Below are 23,710 nucleotides of genomic sequence, written 5' to 3'. Positions count from 1 at the left end.
GAATCGATGAAGAAAAATTTAGCTATGGAGCAAAAGATAGCTGAGCTATCTAGCCAAGTCCAAGACTCGTGGGCTAGGGAAAGGCGCAGGGACATAGAGTATGAGGGTCTTAAGGCTCAATTAGATGCATTACTTGCTTCAGGAGGGATTCCCCCTTGTTCCAATGACGTCATTTTCCCTCCTCAACCCTCTCGGTCTCAACCTACTTGATATCCAGTCTATGGTCAACAAAGAAATATGACAGATGAGTCTAGTAGTGATGAAGAAGATGAGGATCATGTGGCAAACACACTACCACATTAGTGAAGTTTAGAGTTGTAATAGATAATCTAAGTTCTTTACTTTATGACTTTTTTATGGGACTTATTTTTTTTGTGAATGCATGATAACATTGAAATCCTATTATATAACTTATGGATTTTATGATTTTTCGTTCAATTTCGGATTACGTTGAAGGTGAGTTGCATATTGAGTTGATAAGAGAATATTTAGTAAATGTGTTGTATTAGTTGATTGTTGGAAACTCTTTGAGCTTGATTTAGCTAATTAAAAAGGTATTGAATTAATATGACGGTGATGAGCAGCTGCAAAAACAGTTACAAGCTGTTAGCTTTTTTCCAGAAAAAGAGGTCTCTTCTTTGCATTTTATTTTCCAGAAATTTCATAAAAGAGATCTCATGAGGTCTCTTTTCTGCATTTTATTTTTTAGAAATACAGTAGAGAGACCTCAGGAGGTCTCTTTTCTGCAGTTTATTTTTTAGAAATGCAGTAAAGAGACTTCACGAGGTCTCTTTTTGGCAATTTCATTTTTTATGCTATGAGATAAAGCGGCCTTGTGAGGTCTCTCTTTTTAAATATAAAATAAAAATAAATAATATAATAGTGACCTCATGAGGCCACCTTTATTAAAAATAAAACAAATGTAAATTATGAAATTGCGACCTAATGAGGTCTCTTTTTTAAAAAAATTGGAAAATTTATTAGTGACGTCGTGAGGTCTCTGTTTGGCGACCTCATGAGGTCTCTACAAAAAAGTCACCTGCATTATATCGACCTACCGTTGAGGTCTCTTTTTAGGTCTCTTTTTTCAGAAAAGAGACCTCATGAGGTCTCTTTTTTAAGTCTCTTTTTACAGTTTTTTTTAGTAGTGAAATTTTGCTGGAAGCGTTACTCCCAAATAGGTCTTACAATACACGATCTGGATTTAATTAGAACTTTAATAAGAGCTCCATACATTGAGTGAGATAAAATAAACACGTAGTAAACCGTCCAAACCTTGATTAATAATGTATCCTAGTAATTTAAAAGGAAAAAATAATTTGGAACCTATATTTCTATTTCTATTATATATAAGAGTGAAGTGGTAGGACGATCAAGGGTAAAAATGTAAATTCATTCTAACAAAAATCTATTAATAAAGATAGTAAATAATTCTAGAAACATCTTTCTATATATGAAGTGAATAATGATCAAGGGTAAAAATGTAATTTCACGCTAACAAAAATCTACCAAGAATGATAACAAGAAAATTATATAGTTCTAGAAACATCTTTAGTTATTGTTATTACCATTAACTTATTTTGTTATTACTTCACTTTCTAATCTTTTGTGAGTTATTGTGATATCTATTCATTACTCTATTTTACTATTACTTTAATTTAATTCTTAATATTTTTTCTATTCATTATGCTTATAAAAAATGCCTACTTTTAATATAAAAATTTATTATGAATTAATTATTTTAACCTTTATTTTGGCTCTAATTAATATACTTGAAAATAAATAAGTGTAATAAAATTAATAATATATATAAGATTGAAATTAAAGAAAAAGATGTTAAAAAGTAACTTTACAAATAAAAATGAATAGGATGATATATTTGCATTTAAGACGACCAATAATAAAAATATAATTTCATTCTAACAAAAATCTATTAAGAGAGATAGCAAGAAAAATAAATAATTCTAGAAACATCTTTCTATATATGAAGTGAATGATGATAACAAGAAAACTAAATAGTTTTAGAAACATCTTTAGTTATTGTTATTACTAATAACTCATTTTGTTATTACTTCACCTTTTTTTTTATGAGTTCTTGTGATATTTATTTATTACTCTATTTTTACTATTACTTTAATTTAATTCTTAATATTTTTTCTATTCATTATACTTACAAAAAATCCCTATTTTAATATAAAAATTCATTATTTAAAAATATAATTAATTATTTTCACTTTTATTTTGACTCTAATTAATATACCTGAGAAGAAATAAGTGTGATAATTAATAATATATATTAGATTGAAATTAAAAAATAAATAAAAATAGTTTCAATATTTTAAAAGATGTTAAAAAGTAACTTTAAAAATAAAATGAATAAGATGGTATATTTGCATTTAAAGTAAACTAAAAATGTTTACTAGATTATAAAAGAGTAGTTCTTCATTAAATTATATAATCAAATTTTTACTTTTATGTAATTTCAAACATATTAATATGAATAGTGAACTAATGTAAGTTTGATTTAAATTTAAAATTGTCCGGCCAAAATTTGGTAGTTTTCTATTATATAGAAATATAGAAATATGAAGTTGAGGACAATCAAGGATAATATGGTCATTTCATATATATTTCATTTTAAAATTCTATAATTCTATTTTTAAATTTGTCAAAATATTTTTTCAAGTGGCTAAATTTCCTCCATAAGTTACATGATTATTCTAGAAATTATAAATTATAAGATTTTTCTAGAACTAACCATGACACAAATAAATAGACACTAACGCATTCTTCATTTCATTCACTCCTCAATTCTCTCCCTCTCATGTGTTATACCAGTAAATTTCTCGCCCTTTATTTCTAATTTGCATCCTAAATATTACACACTTCGGTATAGATCCCTTATTAGGAAGATCAAAAATGCAATTTTTTTCAACATTAAGAACTTCATTTTTTATCAATTCCCTACATAATGGCCATACTTTTGTAAAACAATTATAAGAAAAAAGTAAAATTCACTATTTCTTAGTGAACACATCACTTCTGGGACTTGTCCATATAACAAATTTTCAGCAAAATTCAACTAATCCACATTTTTCAAACACTCTAATGAACATGCTAATGAATCAGTTAATATGTTAAATCCAATATCAATCACAATTGCAATTCTCAAAAGACCTAATTCATAAGGAATTCAACCAGTGAACAAGCTCTTCAAGAAAAAAAAATTCCAATAATTTCGGAGCATGTTATGTCATTTCCTTTGGTTCTCTTTAGACTTTTCAATTTTATGGTGTTGCTTTTCTTTTTGGATTGTAAAGATAATTTTTGAAGTATCTAATTTACTTGATTTCTCTTTTTATGTATAATCCCAAAACTTCACGTACCATATATGTCATTATATAATTTGTTGAGAAACATATATTTATTTTTTTAGTACTATTTTATCATCAGTTAAAATCATTTTGAACAAGTTATATAAATTATTATTTTAACTACCTCATGTTAAATTACTGCAATATATATTATATTAACTTTTGTTAATATTTTTAAATTCTCATTATTTGAGGTAAAACATTCATTCATCAAGTATATAAATTAATTTAGAAAAAAAAATTACTTACTATACTAAATTGTTCGCCTAATTTTAATGAATATAAAGACAAGATATAAAGTCATAACTTTTTTTTCCATCCTTTTATCACTTTGTAAAGAATGATATTGATTCATTCTAATTTTCATCAAGTAGGTCATTATTTTTGTTTGTTAAACACCTATAAAATAAATCTTAAGTGTATTCAAAATTCTATAGATGAATCAATAGACTTTATTGCTTCATTAGTTTATGAAAATTGTTAATATATTGAGACTCATAATTTTAATCTATTCTCTTGAATAATTTTCAAATAAAATAGAAAAAGAATATCATTAAATTAATAATTTAATTCAAATATATATTTGACATGATGTTAAAATAATCACTGGAGCATGTGATATTTTATTATTATTTCTTATCATATTTATTTGAAAATATCATAATAATTTTTTTTTTCAAAAATTAATTAAATTATCTAGTATATATACATAGGGATTGTGTATTATTTGGGCAGTTTGATTAAATTTTTCCATAGATCACCACTTCACTCATTTTCCATTAGTTTATGACTATCACATGCTATGATACTAATTGTCATTCCCCAATAAAGCGAAACGTAATATTTTCATCTTGACTCACTTTGTTTTAGTTAGTTTTAAGACGTTGAGTAACAATTTAATTTTAAAATGTTTATTTTATTTTCAAAGAAATAATTTATAGTTATATAAATATTTATCACTTATTTTAAATCACCTAATTTTAAAAAAAATAATCTTAAACTCCGTGTCAAATTAAATTAGGACCAAGAAAGTAGCAAGCTTTAATATCAATCTCTTTTTCTATATTCATCAATCTATCAACTACGTACTGAAGAAAGAATGTCTACTACAAGCTGCAGCTCTCCAATATTCTTAATAATATTTTTGTTTCTTCTCTTCATCCTATACATCTCCACACTAAATTATAATCATTCCATCATCACATTTTCCTCTCATCCAACAGACAATCAGCAAGCATCCCTCACTCATGTTAATAAGGTACGTATATATAGATTTTACGGATATTTACAAAGTGTGTTAATTGTCATATTTAGCAACAATTAAACTATTGTCGCTAAAGATCATTTTTGACGTAGCCACATGTAATAATGGGTGACCAGTCAAACACCTTTCGTTGAAAAATTATACAAAAATATTTTTCATATGTATATATTTTATCTTGAACCCTCTTAACTAAATTTCTGGCTTCGCGACGGTATGGTTTACTATTTTATAATTTGCATGAACAGAACAAGAGTAGTGTAGAAAAAATTGAAGAAGATTTAGGGAGAGCAAGAGCAGCTATATGGAGAGCTATTCGTTCAAGAAACTATACTTCTTATAAGGAAGATCAGAATTTCATTCCAAGTGGATCTATATACAGAAATTCATATGCCTTTCACCAGTTAAGTTTTACAATTTATATATTCTTTTATTTTACTCTCTATATGTTAGGTAAGACACATAATTTTGCAAGGAAAATATTTTCTGGAAAAAAAAGTATATCTTGATTAAAAGTAGTGTAATAATACAAGCAAAGTATGGATAGTGTTTTGATGAAAATTTTGAGTATTAATTAATATTGATAACAATGTCTAAATACTAGCGACAAACTCCTATCATTCTTTCATTATGGTATTTTTGAACAAGTTCAGAATCACGAAATGCATGTTGTTGGTATACTAATGACAATTATATTTTAGCACTATTTGTAAATGTCACTAAAGTCTATAACGATTTTCGATCTAGTGACAATTAACTAAAGTCGGTAGAGACTTTAACACTCTTTGTTAATGTGCATATTTATTTCTGCTAAAAATTATTTTTATAATGCAGGAGTTATATAGAGATGATGAAGAGATTTAAGGTTTGGACATACAAGGAAGGGGATTTGCCTATGGTACATAATGGACCTATGAAAGAGGTATATGCAATAGAAGGTCACTTTATTAGTGAAATGGAGAGTCATAATAAAGGGGGAAAAAAACTACCTTTTTTGGCTTGCAATCCTGACGAAGCTCATGCATTTTTTTTACCAATAAGTGTAGCATATATTGTTCAATATCTTTTTATTCCAGGCACAAATCATATTTTCAGAGCAAAATTACAAAGGGTTGTTGAGGATTACATTCATATAATCTCTAACAAGTATCCTTATTGGAATAGAAGCAATGGTGCTGATCATTTCATTGTTTCTTGCCATGACTGGGTACGTACGCGCTCACTCACTCGCTCTAACGAAAGTGACACAATTTTTTCTTAATTTGAAATTAAATATGCATCATTTGTTAGACGATATATCTGTGAATCGTAAAGTTGAGGAGTATGTAGGGAACATGCTCAAATATATCATTGAACTTTGAGAAAAGACTCATCTATGTCATCTGTTAAATTTTTGGCTCATTTATGCCATTTCTATTTGAGGAAAGGCTCATCCATGTCATTATTTGTTGACGAAAAACATTTATAATTTTGCAAAACCATTTTTTACACGTGGTCAATTATGATTCGACCACATCATTAATAAAATTATTTTTTGAAAGAAAAAAACTAAAATATGTCATCAAACTTTGAGAAAAGACTCATATATGACATATGTTAAAAGTTTGACTCATCTACACCATTTCAGTTAATAAATAATGACATGGAGGAGCCTTTTCTCAAACGAAAATGACATAGATCATGAGCCAAACTTTTAACTGATGTCATAAATGATTCTTCTCACAAAGTTTGATGGCATATTTCAGCCTTTTCCCGAATATGTATTCCCCCTTTTCCCTTAAAATAATATACATTTTTTTAGGTACCAGAAATGATATATCTGTTCTAATTCGTAAAGTTGAGGTGTATGACTATTTTGAAACTCAATTCAGGCACCAGAAATCTCCAATGGAAATCCAAAACTCTTCAAAAACTTCATCAGAGTGTTATGCAATGCCAATACCTCAGAAGGATTCGAACCCAAAAGAGACATTTCATTGCCTGAGGTCTATGGATTAGCCAACACACTTAATCTTGCACCACCAGACTTAGGATTACACCCGAAAAATCGCCCTATTCTTGCCTTCTTTGCTGGTGGAGCACATGGATACATTAGACAAACTTTACTTCAACAATGGAAAGGTAAAGATGACGATATTCGAGTACACGAGTACCTCCCAAAGGGTCAAAATTACACAAATTTAATGGGACAGAGCAAGTTCTGTTTAGCTCCTAGTGGATATGAAGTTGCAAGTCCAAGAATTACTGAAGCAATTTATGCAGGATGTGTTCCTGTTATAATATCAGATAATTATTCTTTGCCATTTAGTGATGTTTTTGATTGGAGTCAATTTTCGTTGAGTGTTCCAGTTAACAAAATCGAAGAATTGAAGACAATCTTACAAGGAGTTTCTCGCGGTAAGTACTTGAAAATGCAGAAAAGAGTAAGGAGATTGCAGAGGCATTTCAAGTTGCATAGGCCTTCTCAGCCCTTTGATGTAATCTACACACTACTTCACTCAGTGTGGTTAAAGAGACTTAATCTTAGATTGACTACTAATTGATCAAAAATTTGACTCGAAAGTGTCTGATACAAATGTGTTCAAGTGCTCAATTAGAATAAGTCATAATTTGAGTGTCTGAATGAAATTTCGTGACACCTTTAAGGGGTTATATATCCATGTATTATGACAAAATGTTATTGTAGTCTTTAGACACTTCATTTATAGTAATGGATATAGAAAATTCATGTGATTCAATTGAATTGATTTGAGATTGAAGTTTAGTTATTAAGCTTTCGAGCTAAGAATTCTATTATCTATGGAGAATTTCTAATCTAATGTTTTGTTTTATAGTATTTGGGACAAAATAATAAAAGTGGAGGAGGTCAACTATCTAAACACACCTCTACCAACTATCCTAACTCAATCTTCCTACTTGCGCAGTCTCGCAAAAATATGAATATCTCTCTACTCTAAAGCTATACTGACAATCAGTTTAATATGTTGAAAACTAGATTCATAGACCTTTAATTTGATAGATATAAGACCCTATAATACCTTACATATATTGGGAGAGATATTCTTATTCCTAGTTAGACTACATATGAGATTATTAGAAATACTTCCTCGTAATAAAACCTTCAACTATAATTTTTGTTTCAATGCTCCCTTTGATCTCAAACTTTGGTATAACTCTTCAAGTAACTTAATATAAGTGTTCCTTAGTTTAATAATCCATTTACAACTACTCTCTTGACATCCCAATCAACGGTGACCTCAAACAATAAGATAAGACTTATATGTCTTTGGCAGCCTAATTTAAATACTTAGAATGTGTGGGGCGTTCATTCTTCCACCCTAAGGAACATTCGTCCCTCTACTAGGAGTTAGACTCATAAAGCTAAGTCTCAAGGATTCACCATGTGTTTGGCCCCAAATTTTTCCAAAAATATTTGATTATTTCAAAAAATATGATTTATACTCATAAGTTCTAAAAATTATTAAAAACACTCATAAATTTATATTATCATTTTATAATGAATATGTTTCGTTAAAAAACAACCTTACAAGATAATTGATAACAATCAACAATAACAAAATAACAATATAGGCAAGACAATATATTAATCGCATACTCAAACTTATCATTGATTCAGTTATAGTTATAACCCATGAGACACCAATTGTTCCTTTTTCTCAATTTTATCACTCAAATTAGAACTCAAGATTTTCCGGAGGAGATAGTAACAAATATTAGTTGGAATTAATAAATAATGGATATTTTTTTTTATAAAATATTAAGTTTGGGGTAATTTGATTTTTTAAAAATTTTCAAATATTAGAACTTGGCCCAAATACTAGTTTTTTTCTAGTATTTGGGAACTTGCTATACTTGACAAATATATTTGTCAAGTTATATGACCAAACACCACTTCCCAAGTTTTTTCAAAATTTTTCTCAAGTATTCTTGGGGTCAAACGGGTCCTAAGTGTGTGGCGGATGGATCGACATGGAGGTTGTATATATAATATATGGGGAAACTACATAAATGGGCCATAAAATCCAAAATAATTACAAGTTCATACCCAAACTCAAAGTAATTCCTAAAATACCAATTCTCTCATGAATAATTACAGCTCATACCCCCTATTTATTAAGGCTGATAATTTTCGCTTAACTGATACTAAGTCAGTATCATATATTGTATTGGTATCATTAAGACTGATAATTTCTCTTAACTTGATGCTAGATCAGTATATATATATATATACTATATTGGTATCATTGAGGTTTCTTGTTTAGAAATTACTCATTAGTCAATGATACTATAAGAGTATATGCATATTGTTGTGGTATCATTAAGGTTTCTTGTTCAGAAATTACTCATTAATCAATGATACTATAAGAGTATATATTTTATGGCATCATTAAGGTTAAATTACTCAGTAGTCAGTGATGCTATAAGAGTATATATATACTCTTAGTATCATTGATTAATGAGTAATTTCGAAACCTTAATGATATCAATACAATATATATGTATACCGATTTAATATCAATTAAGCGAAATTATCAACCTTAATGGTACCAAATTACCAATATAGTATATGATACTGATTTAGTATCAGTTAAACGAAATTATCAGCCTTAATGATACCAATACAGTATATGATACTGATTTGGTATCAGTTAAGCGAAATTAGTTGGAGGTATATAGTGTAATTATTTAGTGGAGTATAAATGTAAAGGGCATATATTTGTAATTATTTTATTTTTATGGGGTATTTGCTTAATTTACCGTATATATATCTCATGCAGTGGTGTGAGATCAACAATTAGAGTGTTCAAAAAATCATTCACATGACTATCTGGCCTCTAATGCCACTTGGTTATTGTAGCTGCAAGGGTCCCAATTGGCATCCAACACCCCCATCAAATTTAGGTTGCATTCCCTTGAATGTGGCATTTTCTAATTTTCATTTACCTGCTTTTTGCACTTTTATTATACAGGCAAGTTCCCATTGCCATCAGAGATGTATATCTTTGTCAGGTTATAAGTGCTTATTGACATTTGAATGGCCATAAAGTTCGGTTTAGTTGTTTGAAGTTTCAAATTCAACATTCTTATTTTGTGTTTAACATTTACCTTCTTTTTTTTTTAAATCTTTGATTCAAGTATATGTTGATGAAAAATGGAAAGAAAAATGAAAGTCATTGTGTATGAGTTGTAATGCTATAAACTCAAGTAATTATGTTTCATTATTTAGATTTGCCAAACTTGGTATGTCTCAATTTATACGACGCACTTTTTATATTAGTTAGTCTAAAAAAATGACATATTTTTATATTTAGTAACAATTTAACTTTAAAATGTTTATTTTATCCTTAATGAAATAATTTATAGTCACCCTTTGGGATGGCCTAGTGGTTTGGGCTTGGGACTTCCATGTTGGAGGTCTCAAGTTCGAAACCCCTTGCTAGGGAAAACAAGGGGTTTGCCTTCTGGGTCGAGCTCGTCGCATCGGGCTAGCCTAGTGCGGGTTACCTCTCCTATGTGGTTTGCGAGATATTGCATAGGAGCAGGGGTTTTACCCTGTGCGCACCCAAAGGGTAGAGAAAATGATGCGCACGGGCCCAACAATTTAAATAGATTATTTGATTTTTATGATTTTTTTTGTTATGATCTAATAAGCACATAAATAAATCAAGCTTTGATATACTACCATATAAAGAAAAAAGAATTTCACATTATATTCGGTATATCCAGCTGTTGCTCATACCTCTCAAAATCACAACCATGAATATATCCATTCAACATAGATTTACCAGCACATATGTTGTGCATGTTATATCTAAAAGAGTTGCATCTTCAAATGAGCTTACAACAATTTAACGATGAGACATATGCTAGGCCAAAATAGAAATTTTAAAGAAACTTCGCAACCAAGATCACTTCAGCAAATTCTTGTGCTTCAAAAATTGTATTAGAACCAATACCATTTTATACATATGAAAGAACACATAAAAGTCAAAGAGGACTTGTCATGACAAGTAAAATAATTTAGCTCTGTCATATATTTTTGTACATAATCTATATGACAAATTTCCTCACTATAGTACTTTTCTCTTGTTTCCCCCTCCTGTCATACCATATGCTTCTCTTTCTTCTCTCCATTGTCACCAACACTTCACCAACAACAAAAAAAACTCATTAGCTCCCATAGAAAAATACCAACAAATCCTAAATAAGAAACAGAGGAAAAACATGGTTATGCACATAATCACAAAGAAGACATTGAGATGTACACATGCCCAAATTTAGCTTGGTAAAAGAATATATAAAAATTTAGCTTCCACTATAACACAAAACTTGCAAATATCAATACCATCTAAAATCCTCAATCTAGAACCTTGGTAAATATAAAAACCCCAACTAATAGGCCATGTGAATATCTTAAATGGATTCATGATCCAAGATTCGAGCGCCGAACTCGGTTAGTGATGAGCTAACTCCTAAATTAGCCTAGGAATAGGCATGCTAGTTCCAAGAATTTATTAACCAAGAAAATTTAGCATCAACATGTATAGTAATACCTCGGAGGAGCACGTAGAACATCTATATAAAATCTTTCAACTATTCAATTTTACATCAAGAAGGAGAAGTTCTCGTTCGTTAAGAATTGCCCACTCTCACCACCCAATCAGTTTCAAGTTCCAACAAACTGATCAAAGTCTCATAAGCTATAAGAATTCTTAATTCCAAGACACATTGGACTGTAGAGTTGCAACAGAAAAAGAGATAAAAATGAAAAATTAAGAAAGAAGTGTTAAAAGTATTCAGATGATAAATGAATTTCCACTAAACTTATCAATTGTAGCTAGTGCCGGCAAAATGAGCTCATATTTTGGTAACCCGCCCATATTTTAATGAGTTGGGTGAGTGATTTTTTACATGGGTAAAATATGAGTTGATACTCATATTCAACCCATAAAAATATGGGTAAAGTATGGATTAGTCAAATGGGTTAAGCTTCTAACTTTTATTCACTACAAATATATGATATCACTAAAAATATTGTAATTTCTCTTGCTTTTTATGTTCTTCTATAGAACTAATTATTTTTCACTATAATTGAAAATGTGAAGTCTTTGGCCCTCCAAAAATATACTATATTTTAAATGTACATTTCTTTTGTTACTTATAATTATATTTTTTTAATTTGTTTAATTTTATATTGGATAATAAATAATAGTGTAAAATAAGCAAATCATGTATTAGTATTGACATTGCTTAAAGTGCATTTAGCATGTTTTAGTCCTAAAATGCAAATATTCATTTACTTTGAAATTAAAAAAAAATTCCCCTTGTTATTACATAATTTTATTTTATATTGAAAAGTTATAGGATTTTTTTTTACTTTTATGATACAATAAATCTAAATGAAACATTTTCAACATTTTTCATCTAAAAATAGACTACAATATTTTATCCATGTTGAATTCTTAAGTAGAGTACTATTTACTCATGAAAATATGGGTAAATATGGGTAAACTAGTATTTTATCCAACCCATTTCTTACCCAATCCATTTTTACCCATATCAAATATGGGTGGATTGAATTATTACCCATTTTATATTGACCCATTTTCAACCCGCCCAAATTTGACCCAACCTACCCATTTACCATCACTAATTGTAGCTAAAAGAGTGGTTTATTTTTGTAGTTAAAAAAATCCTAAGCAATAAGTTTTTTTATTTTATAATTACTTTATATGTAAAAAAATAAATAGATAGTAGTTAAATAATTAGATTTATATCATTGTAAATGACATTTATATTAGTATAAATTAACTAATTGATGAATATACATGAAATTTTGTGGGTCCACTATATAATATATATATATATATCAATAAAAGAACAAAACTCAAATTCAAAACAAAATTTTAGGAACCATAAAAATCAAATTGGATTGAGAAACACAATTTTTAAGCACTGATGAATGAGCAGTGAGTCAGATAAAATAAAAATTCTGGAGCAACTTTTATCTCGATTTTTGCCCTAATTCGAATTCTCTTTAAGATTTTGACCAACATAAAAATCAAAATTTCGTATAGATTCGGAAGATTCATAAATAAGAGCTCTCATCTTGTTTTTCCCCTTTCTTACTGTCCATATCTGTATGCACAAACAAATCTGAAGAAAGAATTGAAGACGAAGAGGAAAGAACAACTAAAAAAAGGAAATACCTTAATGTTGCAACAACACACTGAGAATGTAGGATGAGAATCGAGCTAGTTGGATGCAACAAGCTAAGCAAGAGTAACTCTTTCCTGAAATTTAAATTGAATGGAGTACAAAATTAATTTTGAACTTTTATTGAAATCATGAGGAAATGAAAGGAAAACTAAGCACATGCAACTATAAGTAAATTGAAGACAATAACTTTGCTCTTTAATTTTTCTTGAACGGATTTCTACCGGAAAGATGACGAGTGATAGCTCTTAGTGCAACAATTCTTTGCAGATGCCCAAAAGAATGCCCAAAAAAAAAATCAAGATGATAGAATAGCAATTTGGTCTATGACCGAGAGAGGAAGAATAATGGAGAATTTGCAGAGATACAAAAGCCGGTTAGGGTGATGCGGTGGCTTCTCAAATCTCAGCTTTTAGGATAATGACACATAACAATTTGGTCTAAAATACCCTCAAAACAAATATAAATTGCCCTTAAACAGACATGTTAGATACCCATTTCTAACTGAATTAGAAAATGTATTCGGCAATTCATTGCTTTAAGCATATGAGATATGAAAAGGATACAAAATCAGAAAAATCTTACAAAATGTGTTATTATTGCTGAAGAGCTATCATTTATCGTCTTGTCATTGAATTTTGATTTTATGTCTATTATACTTATTGAAATGGTCATGTGGATTTTGTACATTCTTCATTTTGGAGAAATCAGAAAATGCTATCTTACTGTTAAAGGTGGCCATGGTACGATACGATATGGTATTTGAAAATTTTGATATCGTAATTTTGGTATTCAGTTTTTAAAATATTATATCTTTACCATATCAATTTAATTCTGGATGGTTTGGTTTCGATATTCTACAGTATGGTAAATCGGTAATCATAATTTGGTTAACTTCGACTAATATATACTCATATAATAGAGTATTATGACTTCAACAATTAAAAAAATGTCTCAATTTTATAGCAACACACATGTAGAAATAGCTCATTTTGTTAATCAATTACAATTCAAATACATTTCAATCAAAATAGAGTAGTCTAAGTTTCAACTTCTAAGCATTTAGTTTATACTAATACTAGGTTGCATATTTGTTACTCCCTCTGTCCCTAATTACTTGTCCACTTTTGAATTGACACATTTATTAAGAAAACAATAATTGATATAATGACTTTACCATTTTATCCCTATTAATTATGAAGTGGGTGAATTAAAAATTTAACCTTTTCAAAAAGTTCTACTTTTTTTAAAGTAATTAATTGAGGATATAATAAGTAAAAAAAATTTGTTCTTTCTTGATTTGTCAAAATGGACAAGTAATTAAGGACAACTAAAAAAGAAAAAATTGACAAGTAATTAGGGACAGAAGGAGTAGTATATTAATAATATATATGTTATTTATGTAACTATATACTTCTATATGGTATCGATATTTCGGTATGATATTTCTAAATACCAAATACCGTATCGAATACCAAAAAAATTAAAATGTATAACATATACCATACCAAATATCATAATACCAAAATCACGATATTAAAATTTTTAATATGATATGATAATTCGGTATATACCATACCATGTCCACACCTACTTACCGTGGACTAGAGCGAACAAGGACCACATGTTTGAAAGAGTCCTTAATTATTACTTATTATTTTTGTTTTTTGTATTTATTATCCTACATATTTTAAAATTGTTGTTGCCTTTTTAGGGGATATTAGTTTGAGTTAAATAACATTCAACATGTTAATAGAAAATTTTATGGGGAATAGAAAATTTATTTGACACTCGAAATGAAGTTTAACGACTTACAAGAGGATTGGTAAAAATGTATCCACAAATTGGTAAAGTATGATGATTAAAAATGTATAATGATTGTCCGACTATATCATCATCATATCCTATCATATATTATTAAGAGAAAAGACATAAAGTCACCACTAAAGTTATTCCCTTTTTGCATAAAGACACCTTAACTTTGGAAGTGTCCTATTATTGTCACGCCCCAAACTCAAGGGGGGCAACTGACTCGTAATGCCAAAACTTAGGCCCGAGCCGACCCTGCTGAACCATTTGCTACTAGCGCATGACAGCCACACGCAATCAAAAAAATAAACAAGTATATCTCGGCTTAAAACTAAGCCCTTGACTGGCAAGGCCCCTGTCAACAAATCTATAAAAGAAACAGTTACTCCCAAGAGTTCCTGATTGGGCCATCGAAGCTACCATGATATCTAAACCAAAATTGAAAGCAGGTATATATCAAGACAATATATCAAACATCTCACAAGCTTCAGTAAACCAACAAACTAGGCTAGCATGGCCATAGCGTAGCTATACACCCCACACACTAGTCTGCAAGCCTCTAAGAGTAGTAAAGATTGGCGGGACAGGGCCCCAACTTACCCATAAAGATATATACAACAAAAACTAACAAACCTTCCAACTCTGGCAGCTCCGGAGGAAAGGGGATAGTCAATTGGATAGAAGTCAATCCTGCTGCTGAGGAGGTCTACTGGATCGTCTGTCAGGACCTGCATGCATGAATGCAGCGCCCCCTAGGCAATGGGGCGTCAGTACAAAATAATGTATAGAGTATGAAAGGCTATAGACTAAATGAGCAAGTATCATAATCTACCAAAAGCAATCACGTAAGGAAATCAAAATTTAGATAAGCATGCTAACCCACTACTGAATCTAAAAATATAAAAATGATCAAACAACAACCTAACCAATCCCCCATAAGCTCGACAGGTGCAAACAACATACCACCTACCTAGGCCCCCATAAGCACAGAAGGTGTCAAATCAATCTACATACCCCTATCGATATCCCCTTGTCTTTGTAAGAAGTCACATAGCCCTTTTTGGCAACGATATAGCCCCGTAGGCAGCGCATAGCCCTCTTAGGCAACATCATAGCTATATGGGATGCACATAGCCCTCTTTTGCATCAACATATCCCTGTAGGCAACACATAACCCTCTTTGGCGTCAAAATAGCCCCGTATGCAACACATAACACTCTTTGGCATCAATATAGCCCTGTGGACAACACATAGCCCTATTTGGAAATAACATAGTCTTATTAGACAACATCATAGCCCCATAGGCAGTTCATAACTCAACAACTAACCACAATAGTGTTGTGCCGTAATTTTCCTAATCTTTAGAAAAATCACTTTTTGAAATGTTCTAAGTATAAAACAATTTGAGAAATACTTAAAAAGAGTTGCCACTTAATTTTTTAAAGAAATCAAGAAAACTTATAATTTTCAAAGATTTAAACAGAAAAAAATCATTTGAAAATACCGAAGAGGGTTCGAGGTTCAATTTACACTTCGAGAAGGATTTAAACATTCGAAGTGTCCGCTAACATGCGGTTGACCTGCGACTTGACTAAAATATATTTGACTATTTTTTAGAAAAAATAGAATAATTTAACATAAAAAAAAATAATAACTTATAACATATTTGATTAAGAAAATAATTAAATAAATGACGCATTTTACTTCATCTTTATTTTTTAGAGGAAGGGATCCAAAATGATATATTCGACTCGAAATACAAGTAATTGGAATATTAATAAAACTAGATTAATTAGAATTTATTTAATTTATTTTTAGACCAATTTGATAAATTAAAACATGAAAATCATTTCTTATTAATTGATTAACCTCCTTTTCTTTTTTTTGAGAAAATGACTTAAGTAAGTATATTTTATTTTTATTTTTTACTATTATTTATTATTATTAATCAATTGAAAAGATTTTGACTAACACGTTTTCAAAGTTTATTAAAATTAAAAAGAATAAAAAAAATACTTCAACTTAGAACAATTTTGAAATGAGTAAAAAAATGATTTAAATGAAGAAAACCCTTAAAAAAACATATCTTTAAAAAATATCTAGGAAAATAATTTAACATAAAATATATAATATTTTACGATATTCGATTAACTTTGATAAAAATAGTTAAATAAAGAATAATTTTTTAATTTTTGAAAAATTGGATCTTAATTGAAACAACTTGGTCAATTAGGACTTTAACAAAACTAGATTAATTAAGATTTATTTACGTCATTTTTTTTAGAAATAATAATTCGAACCAACTTGGTATATAAACCAAAAAGTTATCTTAATCTAATTAAAGATACGTTAAAGTTTTGACTTAAAAAAATATTTGAATAAGTATGAGAGTTGATAAGAATGAATTATTTTTAAAGAAAAACTAACATAAAGAATATGGTTCATCTTTTGGGGAGTTTAATTAAATTAAGTTGCAATTAAAAAAAATAAAAAAAGTAGATAAATGAATAATCACACAATTAAATAAGTTAGGTAGGAGAAATTGAATTTGGGCCTCTCTTGGGCCTAAATTCGCTGCCACTTTGGGATTTAACCTAATTTCCGTTTTTGTATATATCTGTTGTATATTCTTGTATACGGGTCGGATTTTGACCAATTTTCTTGTATATTGAACCGTACACCAAATGCATACAATCCATTTCTTCCTCTGCGACCTGTTTCAATTTTTGGCCCTGCATTTATTGCGTTTTGACATGTATACCATGTATACAATATCTGTATACTAGTGTATATCAGCCTTCTCCCTGCGTTTTTTTTTTTTTTTTCCTTTTTGTTTGGACGTCCAGCCCATATTTGTCATTTTTCGACCTGTACACCTGCTTCCTTAATTCGCTGCGATGACTGACTCGAAGAAAAAGAAATCCGGGCCTCTATGGCCCAATAGGAAGATGCGAGGATGAGAGGAACCCATGAGGACTCGAGGCGAATTTTTACATGTGACGAAACAAACAAAAAAAATAATAAAAATACGTAAGTGACAACCCACATATCCAATATAAGGAGTATTGATGTGAATATTTACACCATTGTATTAGAGCCTAAACATCAGAAAGAGAACAAAAATGACTCCCACTAATGTTTAATCACAACAAGAACTAAACCGTGCAAATAGGAGAAAATATCATTCATACAAGTACAACCATAAACCAAAATGTAGTATGCAATAATATCATATTTTCAAATTTATCTCATGGAAAAGACATACTGCAGGGACAAATAATTTAGGCTCTAAACACTCATAATATATTTGTCACAGTGAACAAACAAGCATGCTAGACTACTATCATTAAACCAATAAACTCAACACCATGTTAGGCATAAAGACCAATCTAAGACGGCATAACGAGCAATTCAAATGGACATGAAGGGGAAATTTCGAACAACCCGCAAGAGATCAAATTTTAACTTAACAAAACAAAACACGTCATTTTTAGCCAAAACCATAAAAGGTGTAGGTATATTGGAGAAATTACGATGTTAGAAACTATTTTTTAGGCAAACGATTAATGAAGCACGGTCGGAACTGTACTAGAACAAGAGAAGTAAGCTTCTAATAGTCAACATCATACACATAAAGCCATGTATTTGTCATTTATGAATAACAGCCTTCAAACTACCGTGGTTTTGAGACATGCTATAATCCGAAATTTTGACTTAAACAAAAGGGGAATCAACTTAATGATGAAAACACAGAGTTATGAACCCAAAGGAAGGAAAGGCAGATAACCAGAGGCAAATATTCCATTTTAACACTAACGACAACATTTCACTGCCGGTAAAAGAATTAACCAGTAACTAATTTCACATCAGAAAACGCTCCAGCATTCGCTGGGCCGCAAGACATGATAGAATAATTATGTCAATGTCTCAGTGCTTCGTAACAGTAAACAGAGGGGAAAAACATTTTCAGCTAAAGTCATCGACACAACTAAATTCCAACATATGGAAAACCAACAATGCTAATAATAACTAGCCAAGTATTGATAAAAGAAGCTGAAAAATGAGAAGAATTCACCTTATTCCGGGCAGCGAAACTAGGACTTCGAGTGAGAAAATGCGTCAACCACTGACTACGAGAGATTCCGAACAAAAGCAAGGAAGCTTGAGATGGAAATTTGGAATTAAAAACCTTTAGGCTAACCACTAGAAAACCAAAAGAGAACCTTTTGATGGATTTTTATATCACTATATTATGCCTCCTTTCTCTATATCCTTTCAAAATTCTTTCTTTGTTTCTTGTCAAAGATTTCCAATTTTTTCTTCTAACCCCCCTCAACACCGATGGGTAAGGGGTGGTTATATAGAGGAATTATGGGGTCAATTTAGGAAGGAAAACGGGTGAGAAATTGAATTTGAAATCTGAATTCCCTTTTTCCAAAGCCATCAGTGAAGAGATTTGGAAATCTCTGAAAAGGGGAAAAAGGGGACGTGAGGGTTTGACATTGAGGCTACTAGGGTATGGGTTTTGCAGGGTAGTTGGATGGGATTTTTGCAGCGTGATTTCTGGGTTTGTTCAGCTTGCTGCGTCGATTGTCACGTGAAGAAGAAGAAGACGAGCTGGGGTTATTTGGGTCTCTGTCGGCTACTGTTGTACATTCTGAGTTTCTTCAATTTTTATTTTTTTTAATTGTTGCTGAATATTGTAATGTATGAGAAAAAGAATGGGCTGGGCGAATTGGGAAACAAATGAGACTGCTGGAAAAACAAAAAGGAAATGGGCTGGAAAAGTCAGCCCATCTTTGGGCCTTTGGAATTATTGGTTGAATTGAGGGAATTTGGGCTTGGATTTGGCTGAAATGCTGGCCCAAAAAGTGGTCTCAAATTGAGTTAAGGTGAGGTTAAAATTGCTTAGAATCATATTAAGAAAATGGCCACATGAATTGTAATTATGGCCTATAGGAATTAAGAAGTTAGACAAATTGAATTTAATTTAGGGAATTTGACCATAAAATAAAGTAAGACGAATTTATTAATTAATTAACGAGCTATTTAATTATGACGAAACAAATAATTAAATCAATTATAAAATTAATTAACCCAAAATATAAACCTAACTTATATATTAACTCATGGAGTAAATTAAAATATTTAAGTAAGAAATAAAATCTTTTGGAAACGATTTTCAAATATTCATAAAGTATACCAACTATATACTTAATTATGTAAAACATGTATATTATTAAAAGAATATAAAAAAAGGCGACAAAACATTAAATAATAACTTGCAAACTATTATTATTATTATTATTATTTATTTATTTTCATTATTATTTTATTTTAATTTTTTTTTTATAAAACTAATAATTTTAAATCGTTTGAAATTGGAGAAGCTCGAAATGATTAATTTATATTGTGGAGGGTCAAAATTGGGTGTCAACAAATAGCCCCAAGGGCGACAACAAACAATTGAATAGGCTAAAGGTGAGCAATTTAGCTATAAACAATATATATGAATAATCTCCAAGTCGTTCCTAACTTAGGGTCGTTCTTAACAGATTATGAGTCCCTAAAACGAGGGTTTATAACCACTCAATCAACCAACCACTCACAATTACATCTACAAGATCACCAACATTAACTACCCTATTATATCACTCCCAAGCTCTAAGAAAACATGTCGAACGAAGGGAATAGCCTTAACATACCTTTCCAATTAACGCTCGAAAGTCCGTAGTTCCTTCACGAAAGTTGTTCCTTATGTCCTAAGCTTCACAAACACTATATATACACAACCAGTACGCACTTATAAATAGTTCATAATTAATCTTAAATCGATAGATTTTTCATATTGCCCTAACTCGTTGAAACGTCCGTAGAAATTCATAAAAACAATAATAAAAGAGTCCCGAGATGATTACCTTAGTTAACCAAGTGTAAATCTTGAAGAAACACCAATAACTACAAATTTATATCTTCAAAAACTAGCTCCAAACGCAGCTAATAAAAGGGATAAACGATTGCCACATCTAGAGATCACGTTTCTAGGCACGGGGAAACCTTTAATGGTAGAAATCGTCAAAAACTAACCTTCATCATGCAAGAACTCCATAGGAACCCTCTCTTAAGCTTTCTTTCTGGTTTGGAAGTGAAAAGAAATGTTTTCATGGCTTAAAACATTGAGTAAGCCGACATACCACATTTTTTACCCGACCCGGATTCTGCCCCTGCAGTCCGTAGTAAAACCCTCATAACTTTTTACTCCGATGTCGGTTGGATACGAGGTTTTGTGCGTTGCAAACTAGACTCGTAGGCCTTCGATTTAATGGGTGATAGACCTTCTAAATCTTTATATATTGAGAGAAAACATCCAAGACATTTGACCCAAATTTTCGAGAAATCTTTAAAAAGGAACTTACGATAACTTTTGCCAACTTTTATTTTGCCACTTACCTAACTTTAAAACTTGAGATACAACCCTTGAACACTTAAAATATGACATACCACATCATTCTTAATTTATTACCCACCCTCCTTATCTTTCCACGAAGATACGAGTTAATTTAGACGTTTTGAAAAGTCGGGGTGCTATACCTATCACCCCACAGAACTATTTAATATCTTTGTAAATGGGCCATTTTGACCCATTTCCTCGTCTGGGTTGTTATCACGCACATGAGGGGCGTGAGGTGGTGTTTTCACTGTCATTAACCAGCTATAAAGTGCCACGTGTCATTTTATTTCTTTATTATTAATTATTTAACTAATTTACATCATCTTCCCCAAATTTAAAGAGAAAATAGTTGTTGGTAGCCCTAAAATCGATTTCAACATTTTTTTCAAAGCAAGTTCAACGTTGGTGCTCTCTCTTTGACGAATTCATTCTTTTCCATTATCTTCTTCACCCAAATTCAAAAACCCAATTACCTTTTCTTCATCTTCTTCAACTTAGAAGATCCATTTACTTTATCCATTTTTATCACTTTTTTTCTTGTCTCTTGCTTTTCTTTGTTTCTTTTTCTTCTTTTATCCTTTTTTTTTAAAAAAAACAAATGTGAACTCCGTTGATTAGAGAGTACTATGAAACTCCATTTTTATTCTTATTTTTTGTCTGAATATAGAACATCATTACCTTGCTTTAATAACTTGAGAGTTGAATTGATTTTTTTAGTGATGATTTAGTGACGGAAATAGTACTGTAACAGGGAAGAGTATGACGCCTTACATGATTTAGTGTGCGGAAACAGTGCTGTAACAGGGAATAGTTGTCAACTGACGTCAAGTTAAAGGTCATGTTTATGTATTATGTCTTTTCACTCCAATATATATATAAACTTACACATTTTACATTTAAAAAGTATGAATATGAAAAACATGAAAGTTATGAATATGAAAAGAATATGAAAAACATGAAAGGTATGAATATGAAATACTAAAGAGTTTGTTTTATCTTTAGTTGTCTAGCCCACATAATTTACCAAACTTTTTTTTTACACGGGAATTGTGAATATTAATACAAATTATTATTGGTTCAAATAAATTAATTAGCTAATTCATATTTAATAGTTAAGTAAGTTTTTACCATCTTAATTAATTTAGAATAGGCAAAGACATGAAAGTGGAAAAAAATGAAATATTTATAATACCTTAACTTTCTTAAATAAAGTAATTAGGAAAATAGAAGAAAAGAAAATCAAAAAAGGAGAAAAATAAATAAATAATATTCTTGGCTATAGAACTAAAGACAAAAGGATTACACATACTATAAATTTAATTTGAATTTTTGATTATTAACAAAAATATTCTATTAACTGATTATATGAGTTATTATTATACTATCATAAATATTACTCTATCCGTTTCATTTTTTGTGGCAACATTTGATCCGGCACGAAGTTTAAGAAATAAATGAAGATTTTGAAATGTTTACCAAATTGTCCTTTAAAAAATAGACCCACTTTTCTCTCTCTTCATAAATGTATTGGAGTATTATTTTAAAATTAAGTGGGACCAATAAGGATAAAAGAAGAATTGTATCTTCAAATACTTATCATATAAGGAAACGTGACATTCTTTTTGGGATTGACAAAAAAGAAAATGGTGCCACATAAATGGGAAGGAGGGAGTACTTGGTTTTAACCCACAACTATAAATGTTCATAATTATATATGTAAAAAGCACTTATCTATTTCAATTTTTCATCTTCTGCGAGGGTAAACATACTCTTGATATCTTTTAATATTCCTTAATTTATACTATGAAATTGCATATCAATATATTGTCTTTGTATCACATATTTCTTTCTTTAATTTTTTCCACTTGCCGCACTACAATCAGCAATATCGTGGGCTAATATTTTACCTTGTCTTTATTTTCATCTTTTTTTTTTTATACTTAATACTATTATTGTGTATCTTTGTTATTTACATTTTTTTATTTTTTCTTAATTTTCTTCTTCTTTTTATGCTATTGTGTATTTTCATTATTTACTGACGACTATGATTCATATATGTTTTATGAATTGTTTTGTGTATGGGTTAATGTGTACTGATTAACTTTGTGCTTTAATAATAAGGGACAAACGTGCCACGCATGTTTCCAAAGATTAGTTTTATAGAAATACATGACGATTAAATTCTTTGGTGTCAAATATCCACAAATTCGATAAGTTTTTTTTTTTCTAGAAATATTATCCATTTTCAAGATTTTGGACACCATTTAATATCAACCATCCATGTTATGACCTTAAACATTGCTTTAATATTGGTATTTTCTTGAAAGGATACCCCCAAATATATCAACATAATTAGGACCCACAATTGTAGAGTGCTCCACTCTTTGTAAAAATATGGAAGCGTGTTAATGGCCATTTTCTCTCTCTATATCTATGTCTTTTAGTGCACCTATATAATGTCAACATCAATGGCGGCCAACAATATGCATCTTTCACTAACAAACTTTTATATTTTACTCATTTTCTTTTCTTAGTAGCAAAAAAACCAAGATGTCATAATAGTAGTAAACATCTTTT

At 30.0% G+C, this 23,710-nt stretch overlaps 1 protein-coding gene across 1 annotated transcript; it reads left to right on the top strand.

Moving 5' to 3' along the window:
- Positions 1-4,884: 4,884 nt before the first annotated feature.
- Positions 4,885-7,178, top strand: LOC125823508 (probable glycosyltransferase At3g42180). The gene is made up of 3 exons (XM_049502889.1): positions 4,885-5,038; positions 5,470-5,842; positions 6,507-7,178. The coding sequence occupies exons 2-3, from the start codon at positions 5,483-5,485 to the stop codon at positions 7,176-7,178; spliced, it is 1,032 nt and encodes a 343-aa protein (XP_049358846.1). The 5' UTR covers positions 4,885-5,038; positions 5,470-5,482.
- Positions 7,179-23,710: the final 16,532 nt, after the last annotated feature.

This window comes from Solanum verrucosum, unplaced genomic scaffold (assembly GCF_900185275.1).
Source record: "Solanum verrucosum unplaced genomic scaffold, falcon-dt-bn FXZP01000012.1, whole genome shotgun sequence".
Lineage (NCBI taxonomy): Eukaryota > Viridiplantae > Streptophyta > Magnoliopsida > Solanales > Solanaceae > Solanum > Solanum verrucosum.
This window is presented reverse-complemented; position numbering and strand designations above follow the sequence as displayed.

Bases quoted from the DNA above. Each gene is read 5' to 3' on its own strand.
- LOC125823508 (XM_049502889.1), top strand. From the start codon at position 5,483: ATGATGAAGAGATTTAAGGTTTGGACATACAAGGAAGGGGATTTGCCT. The intron at 5,843-6,506 runs GTACGTACGCGC...AACTCAATTCAG, and splicing joins TTGTTTCTTGCCATGACTGG to GCACCAGAAATCTCCAATGG.